Below are 8,597 nucleotides of genomic sequence, written 5' to 3'. Positions count from 1 at the left end.
CACTGACAACATGGATACCATGAACTAGTCGTGCCAAATCGCGAGAGTCCTCGGCTGGCAGGGTGGGGATGGGGTGAGGGTCAGGGCGGGGGTGGCCAAGAAGTCCTACGTTGGAAGAGGAGAGGGTGAGGAACCATCCAAATAATATTAATAATAAAAATAACAATAAAATAATAATAAATACTGTCCGAGGCACTGAGAGCTGCAGCTGGGGCTCTGGATTTAAGAAGCTGGATGAATGGATGGATGGACAGATGGGGGGTGGCAGAGGGGAGATGGGTTTCCTGGCTGCCAGTGTGTGTGGTGGGGGGGCTGGGGAGGGATGTGTGTGTGCCCCTCACTGGGTGCCGGCGGCTGCAGCGCAGGTGGAGAGAGCCCACCCGGGCAGGCAGTAGTAGGGGTAGTAGTAGGAGGGCTGGAGGGAGAGCAGCGAGGGGGGCCGCAGCACCTCGCCGGGGTGGTACTGTCTCTGGTCGTCGCGCACCAGCACCTTGACGGCCACCTTCTTGGCGGCGGGGGCGGCGGCCAGCAGGTCGGCGGCCATCTGCCGCCGCTTGGTCTTGTAGCGCCGGTTCTGGAACCAGATCTTCACCTGCGTCTCGGTCAGCTTCAGGGAGGCGGCCAGGTCGGCCCGCTCGGGCCCCGACAGGTACCGCTGGTGGTTGAAGCGCCGCTCCAGCTCGAAGACCTGCGCGTGGGAAAAGGCTGCGCGGGAGCGCTTCTTCCGCGGCTTCGGCGCCGCCGCCTCCTCCTCCCCCGGCAGCAGCTTCCCGCACTTGCCCGCTCCGTCCTCCTCCTCCGGGGGGCTGCGATCTGCGGGCAGGGCGAGAGCACGGCGGTCAGGGCCGGCAGCCACCGGGACACCCGCCTTCCCCCCGCGCCCCCGCACCCGCCCCGGCGGCCGGACGCGCTCCTTGCCGCCCGCCTGCAGCGACAGGGCGGGCGGAGGCCCGCCGAGCCGCTGCCCGCGCCGCCGACGGGATTTCTCGCCCTCCTCGAACCTCCGATCGCCGCCCTGGTCTGCGGGCTCAGCCTGGCAAAGGGCTCTCCCCGTTCGCCCCGCGGGACGCGTTTTGGGGGCTTTTTTCCCCTGGAACCGCCCGTCGCACCGCCCCGCGGAGACCAGCGCAGAGCCCCGACCGTCTCCCGTTCTCAGCCCCCCCCCCCCCCACACACCGGGACCCTCCCGCCCTCCCCGCGCGGGCGCGGAGGGGCCGCCGCCGGGGCCGCCCGTACCTGAGACGGCGGCCGACATCTCGCTGTCACTGAGGCCGGCGGCGTCCCGCTCCGCCGCCTCCGGGGGCTGCGCTGCCTCCTCCTCCGCCGCCGGCCGCCCCCCGCCCGTGGCTTCGGCGGGGCGGGCGCTGCCGCCGGCTCCCTCCTCCTCGGAGCGCCGCTCGCCTTCGGGGTCCTCGCTGTGCGCCGAGTCCGAGTCCCAGCCCGCCGGCGTCCGCGGGGCCGGGGCGCGGGCGGCGACGGCGGGCGAAGACAGCGGCGGGCCCTCGGCGGCGGCTCCGCACAGCCGCCAGCCGCCGGCCGGCCCCGGCCGCCCCGCCGTGTGGCGGGCGCGCTCCTCCTTCTTGTTGAGGATGGCCTGGATGGAGAAAGGCGTCAGGGCGTTGCCGCTGCGGACGGCCATGTCCCGCCGGCGGCGGCGGGCGAGCAGCGGTACCGCGCCGCGCCTTTCAGCTGGGCGACCGCATCGCCGGCCGCGGCCGCGCCGGTGCCGGCCCCTTCTCTGCCGCCGGGAGGGCGGGCGCCAGCGGGGGGCAGCCTCTCTGCGCCGCCGGCCCGCCCGCCCATAGGGCCAGGGCCAGGGCCAGGGCCAGGGCCGGGGCCGCTGCGCCGCGCCGCGCCGCGCTCGGCCGGGCACCGCCGGTCCCTCCCTGCGGCGCCTCCGCCCCGCTCTGTCCCGCCCCTGCCCGCCCCTCGCCCTTTTCTGCCGGCGGCCCTGTCATCCCTCACCGCCGCCTCTGACAGCACCGCCCCCGCGCCTTCCTATTGGCCGGCCCCCGCGCGGCCCGCCCGATGATTGGCTGCTGCCCGCCGCCACGGGGCGATGCGCCTCCGCGGGGCGCCACGCGCCTTAACCTCTTACGAACCGCGGGGCTGCGCCGCGTCACCCCCAACACCGAGTCACCCCCCCGTGTCACCCCGCACACTGGGTCAGCCCCCCGTGTCACCCCCCACAGCGGGTCACCCCCCCCGTGTCACCCCCCACACCGGTCACCCCCCCCGTGTCACCTCTCTGTTTCCCACCCGGAGAGCAAAGGATAACAGTCCCAGGGTGTTTTCCCCTCTTTGCAGCCCGGCGGCGGGGAAGGCTCCGGTACCGGCGGGGGATAGTGGTGGGGGAGGCGGGGGGATAAGGGCGCAGGCTGAATGCGGTGCCGCTGCCGGGAAGATCCCGTGGGAAGCGGGTCTGCCGGGGGCGACGGGTGGTGGGCTCCGGCGGGGAGAGAGCCTCAGGAAATATCACGCCGCCGGCCCCTCGCCCCGTGGGTGACAAACGCGGAATAACCTCGAGTGGGGAGGTCGAAAACGAGGAATAGCCTCGTCTGGTTGTGGAAAACGGGCTTTTCACCGCTCCGTTTGTTTGAAAGCGCGGCCGGTTTTATATCAGGGACGGTCTTTCGGCCCACCGGGGACTTTTAAAGACCGCAGCTCCTCACAGATTAGAGACTGCTTTCCTCGAAACGATCCTTTCCCTGAAAGAAAATGGCCCTGAGCAAGAAGCTTTCGGAAACTATTGCACGCACGTGAATCGTGTAAAGGCGACTCGTTGCCAAAACAACAATGTGCTCCCAAGCACCGTCCTTGTCTTTATTTCAGACGTTAGTGGCATTCCCAGAGCCAACAGAAAAAATCCCGGCGAGGGTTATGGAGCAGGTACACAAGAAATGAAATGCCAGCGCTTCACGACCTTGATTTTTTTTTTTTTTTTTTGGTGCTGGGGACAGTCGGCAACGCAACGAGCCAGGGGATATCAAAATGATAGCCCCAAATTCGGCTTTGCTTCGTGAGCCGAATTCCCAGGGTGTTAACCTGCTTCTGCACGGGCGTCGCGGCCACCTCCAACGTTTCCTTACTTGATCCCGCAGGGACGAGCTCCAGTTTGCAGTAGACCACGAAGCCACGATAATTGATTGTCAACGACTCCGGCACGAAATAAATGTTTTCAGTCATCGTTCTTACTCGTAAAATAAATTAATAAAATAAACAATCCCGTTTTCATACGCAGCACGAAGGCGGAGAGCACCTTTGCGTGACTGCACGAGAACAGGCTTTATCCCTTTGAACGAATTCAGCCCGTTTTACTAACCTCGCTTGGGCTCACTTTTTATCTCTTTCTCCCACCCGGGTAGTTCCCGGGAAAGTCATCGCTTCTGCTACCCAAGACTTCGGTGCCACGGTACACTCAGGAAATATCCAAAAGGGATTTTTTTATTTTTTTATTTTTTTTTTTAAGAGCTGGAGGGGAATAAGAGGCATGAGGGGAAGCTGCGAGAAACACACTTACGAGGAAACGTACAGGAGGTGCAGGAAGGGTGCCCTGCGCGGGCATTTTGAGGGGTGCTAAACAGCCGAGAGATGAAATTTTGGGCGAGGGATCAGAGGAGAAGAGTGGATGGAGACGCGGGCAGGGAGGAAGGGCTCCGCGCTTCCCAGGGGAAAGGCTGGAGGTGCGGGTCGCGGGAGCCGGGCTGGGGGCTGACGGCCGGAGCGGGGCCGCGGGCACGGCGGAGACGGGCAGCTCCGGGCAGGACCGGCCGGGCCAGCGATCCGCAGGGCGCTTCTTTTTCCGGGCTCTGCTCAGGTGCGGCAGAGAGCCGGGCAGGAGGCAGACGGGCGGCTGCTTTGGGGCTGGGGGGGAGGAAGAGGCGCTCCCCCCGGTGCAGCCTCCCTCCAAGCTCCGGCACAGGCAGTTTCCAGCCCACGAAGCCCCTGATTTACAGAATTTCGCCTCCAAGCTCTTGGAAATACCTGCGGTTAGTTTACAATGGCTGTAATTCTTTGCTAATTTACCCAGCTCCCTCCCTACCACCTCCTTTTCTTTTTTTTTCTTTCTCCTTTTTTTTTTCTTTTTTTTTTTTTTCTTTTTCCCCTCTCTTTTCTCTCCCCCTATCCCGCCTCCCGGGGCGATCTCTGCGCCCTCTTCCCCACCAGAAAAACTAGTGTTTGGGAGAGGAAATGCCTGGGGAGGAGGCCGGCAGGAGAAGGGAGCAGCAGCGGGGGTAAGGCGCAGGGGAGCGGCGGAGGGAGGCCGAGCGGGGCCGGCGGTCCCGAGGCTGGGGCGGCCGGGGGCTGGCTGGGTGGTCCCGCCGCGCCCGCCCTCCAGCCCCGCCGGGGGGGACGGGCAGCGGGAGGGAGGGAAGGAGGGAGGGATGGGGATGGGGGGTACAGCGGCGGCCCGGCACCGCTCCGCGCTGGCCGCCCGAGTTGGAGGGCTCGCAGCCGGCTCCCGGTCGCCCGCGGCCGGGGCAGCACCGGGGGGCAAGGGCTCCCCGGGCACGGCGGGCACAGGGCCCCCTCCGAACGTGGCGGGGGGGGGGGGGCGGGTGGCGCAAACTGGGAGCAAACCCTCCTCGCGGGAAAAGGCTCGGGGTGGGGGTGGGGGGAGAGGGCGGGAGCAGCGGGGTGGGCAGGGCAGCGCCTGAAACGGGGATGTCGGCACGATCTCCCCCTTGCCCCCACGCCCTGATAAGGGCTCCGCACGCCCCTGTTCCCCGAGGTTTGGAAGCAGCCAAACCCCACATTTTGTGTCGGATCCTCCGTTTTACAGCCGTGTATTGCAGCGGGGGAAACCCCACACCCCGCCGTGCCCCGTAATTGCCTCTCCCTGCGCCCACCGGAGAACCGGCCCCCCCCGTGCCCGCTGTTTACCCGAGACCCCGCGGAGGAGGCCGGCGGGCGGCCCCTCGCTCTCCCGTTGCCGGCGGCGGGGCCGGCGGCCGGGCTGCCCCATCTAGAGGCGTCCCAGCCGCACTGCCCGGCCATGGGCGCCCAGCGGCTCCGTGGGGACATCGGGGACCGGGGTGAGACAGGACAAGGCCACCCCGTGTGGGATCACCAGTGCCCTGTCCCAGTATCCAGTGACAAAGCACGGTGCGGGCTGGGGGAGCGGGAGCGGAGCCTGCCTGGATGCAGCGTGAGGCGGCTTCTTGAAGCCATCCGGGAGGTTTTTCTTTCCAGGTGTGAGGAAACTCGCTCACAGAAGCACCGCGTACCGTGCATGGGGCGATGAAAGAGGGAAGGATGTGTCCTGCATGAAAGCATCAGATAAAGATGTGAAAGACAGCACGCACATACACGAAGGCGGCAGCAAAACCTTAAAAAAAAAAAAAAGCCTTTGTAAGGAACACACGCGTTTTATACAATATATAATGTTGTATAAAACCACCCAGATGGTCCCCTGGGTGGCCGTAGCTTGCACAAGGAAATGTTATAACCTTTCCTTTAGGGCCGGGTTTGCCCAGTATGGGAAATTAATTAGTGATGTAGCCTGCACGCACCAGCTCCCGGGGCAGAGCCAGGGTAGCTCGGTCCCACTTCTGTCCCGACTTGGCTCTGAGGCAGGACAAAGAGTTTCATGGCCCAGGGCTACCCCACTCTGTAGCCCTCTCGGCAAGCACTTCCCAAAGCCTGCATGGTGGTAGGTAATACCTTTGCCATACCTAATTAGAGGTGATATTTTTTTTCCTAGACAGAAGCTGTCTCGCCAGACTTGTTCCTAGTTTGCCTCCTGATATACACAGAGCGATGCAAATACTTCCAGTTTCCTGCTGGGTCTTCCAGGGGCTTTGGTGGAAGATGGTGATGGTACAAACAGTGCTTCTTCCTACAAGGAATTTTAATCCCTTGTTGGTGACAGGGAAGAATTGGTTCACGGTTTTTACCTTGGCTCTGCTCCTCCCTGGCTGTGCTTCAAAGGCACATAAACGCATCCTGGACAACTTGCTGGTTTTGCATGAAAATGTCAGGTCACCTGCTTTTGAACAACTTGTGACTCTATTTCTTAAATAATAAGAATTTATTTCCCAGCAAATGTAACTGTAGCTACACAGTAGGTGACTGCTGTGCATCTCTAAAACAAGTTCCTAGCAGGATTTCTGCATGCACTTCACGAGGGACCTCACGAACTGCTGCAACACTCAGCGTTCAAACTGCTTGTTTGCAGTTGGCATCAGGATCCTGGGTTGTTGCTGGGGTGTCAGCTGTAAGATGCTCCTGGACTGCTGTGAGAGAAGGATATATCGACTACAATTAAGAGCAAAATCTGAATGATTTTTAGAATCCAACTGAATGTTAAACTTGGAGAATGTGCAAATATGATGGTGACAATGAGAACTTTATTCTTACTAACTTGACAACCTCTTAGCAAATTAGCTCAATGGGTTTTAATAGCTGGCTTGCAATCCCCTTCTCTGCTCATACTCCTTATATGGGGAAAAGCCCGTGTCCTTTAAGGCTGGGAGGCTCAAACACAAACACTCCTATAAGAGTTTACAGCCAAACTGAAAGGAAAGCTTGAATCTCGCTGGTTGGGTATATGTGGTGACGTGATTTGGCCCAGTTTTATCACTCAGAGCTGCTGTTTTTGGGAAAACCAACCCAAACGTCCTTCTTGTTGCTTCATCCTTACAATACAAAGTGAGGATGCAGAGCACCATGCAGAACACCAAGCGCAAAACTACCAAAACTACCGTTTCAGTGCAAGGCAGTTTTTCTCCTGAATTATTCCTCCTTGCAAGACCCTGAAAAGGAAAAGCCATACGGACTATCTCATCACCATGCCCCTGAAAAAGGGTGAGGATGTACGTTCGTTTCCTCCGCTTGGTGCCAGGAGGCCACCAGCTGCATACACACCGAGAGCCCCATCCTGTGACCATGCTCCGGCGAGACCGTCTTTTGGGATAAATCTTCTCTTCGACTCTTTCCTTATTTTTATGCTAGGCTTTCTGCTAGCCCAGTAAAGGGCTATATATTCCTCATCTTCTGACATATTTATCTGTAGGATAGAAATGGACAACCTGGACAAGATTAACTTGATTTACTAATAAAAAGCAAACCATCATATCCAAATGGCCAGATGCATCTCAGAGTCATTAATTAAAGCTTTTTATATTTTCTGTGAAATAAATATTGTGATATTTAGCCCCTGCATTTGGCTTTTTATCTTTCGCAAGCAATTTAAAAGTGGGGGGGAAGGTAGCCTATTTATTTCTCTGGTAGAAAAATTGAACTGGAAGCAGGTCGAATTATTTATGCCCAAGTCATATATGTGTGTCATCCACACAGTATCTGGTCCATCTACTTGTTCTGAATTTTTCCTTATTATTTACTAGAACATTTTAACAAATATTCAACATATTACAGTAGACGCGTTTGCTGTGTGCAAGTCTCTAGGCTTTTAAGAACACCCATTGCACAGATTAATCACTTGATGTTTATTTGGTCCAACATCATATGAAGTCCAGGTTTCCTTTACCATTGCTCCTCAATCTATAAATAAGTAATAATAACCTCTCCCACTTTGTGTTTGAAATAGTCGAGCTCACTTTTCATGTATGATGGACTAACTTGGTAATTAAATCAGTGGCTACATTGGGGTAACATTTAAATATTTTTATTGCTTCTGACGCTTCAGTAAATCAAGTAAGCCTGCCGGCCTCTCAGGGGCTGTTTACATTTATAAAGTGATTTCACATCTTTGTCTAAGAGACACATCTTTATTGATAGCAAGTCAAGAGTCATTTTACATTAATTTTTCTGTCTCTCTATTATTTGTATCAGGAGCAGATGCCCATCAAAGGTAATATCTGGAAGTGTTTGGGACTTATCCGTTATAGATGTACACAGATCACCGATTACTCAAAAATTTCAGAACTTGAGATCAAGGACTCATTTGTTTCGCATCCTCCTCACACTGAATAGGAAGCCCAAACTGTGGAGACAGGATGTGGCTTTTCTGTGCATTTTTTGGGCAGCCTCTTGTGTGCGGTGCTGACTGTCAGGGTGCCTGCTCGGAGAAGAAGATCCGACTCGGGAGCTCCAATACTGGACTCAGCTGCCTCAAACGGGACGTGTTGCAGAGATGAGAATCACGGTATGTCTGTCCTGTTTTGGATCCAGGCCTGTGAGATTAATTTCATGTGCCTGAGGAGAAATCAGAGGTGTGAGTTTACCAGGTAATTGCAGAGGGTGGTTGGTCTGGTCCCTGGGCGCCATCCCTCCACTGAGGAGAGAGGGAAGCCAGGCAGGTTAGCCCAAGAACCTCGTTCCATGGTAGGTCCGTTCTCTGAAGGGACCCCAGCCTCTCTGAGAGCTTTTTGACACCTCTGGCTCTGCCTGCTGTGTCACAGGGGAGTCCAGCCCTGCAGCCGCCTTACACGGCCACGGCGTTGGCCTTGCCGCAATCCATGCCCGATAGCCCATGGTGGAGCAGCCAAGCCAAGCTATTTGAGCGTGGAGGCCTTGGATCCAGTGTTGGCTTTATGAAGTTAGGGCAATTAGCAGGTTCACTTTGTGAGTTGTTTCCACTGGCAATGATTTTGTATATACAGAGACTACACATTTATCTGAACGCAGCTTTTACA

At 58.0% G+C, this 8,597-nt stretch overlaps 1 protein-coding gene across 1 annotated transcript; it reads right to left on the bottom strand.

Moving 5' to 3' along the window:
• Nucleotides 1-337: 337 nt before the first annotated feature.
• Nucleotides 338-1,639, bottom strand: NKX3-2 (NK3 homeobox 2). The gene is made up of 2 exons (XM_054203315.1): nt 1,237-1,639; nt 338-813 (listed from the first exon to the last, which is right to left on the bottom strand). The coding sequence occupies exons 1-2, from the start codon at nt 1,637-1,639 to the stop codon at nt 338-340; spliced, it is 879 nt and encodes a 292-aa protein (XP_054059290.1).
• Between the last annotated feature and the right edge of the window lie 6,958 nt (nt 1,640-8,597).

This window comes from Rissa tridactyla, chromosome 5 (genome assembly GCF_028500815.1).
Source record: "Rissa tridactyla isolate bRisTri1 chromosome 5, bRisTri1.patW.cur.20221130, whole genome shotgun sequence".
Taxonomy (NCBI): domain Eukaryota; kingdom Metazoa; phylum Chordata; class Aves; order Charadriiformes; family Laridae; genus Rissa; species Rissa tridactyla.
The sequence above is the reverse complement of the archived record's forward strand: the minus strand, read 5'-3'. Positions and strand labels throughout refer to the sequence as shown.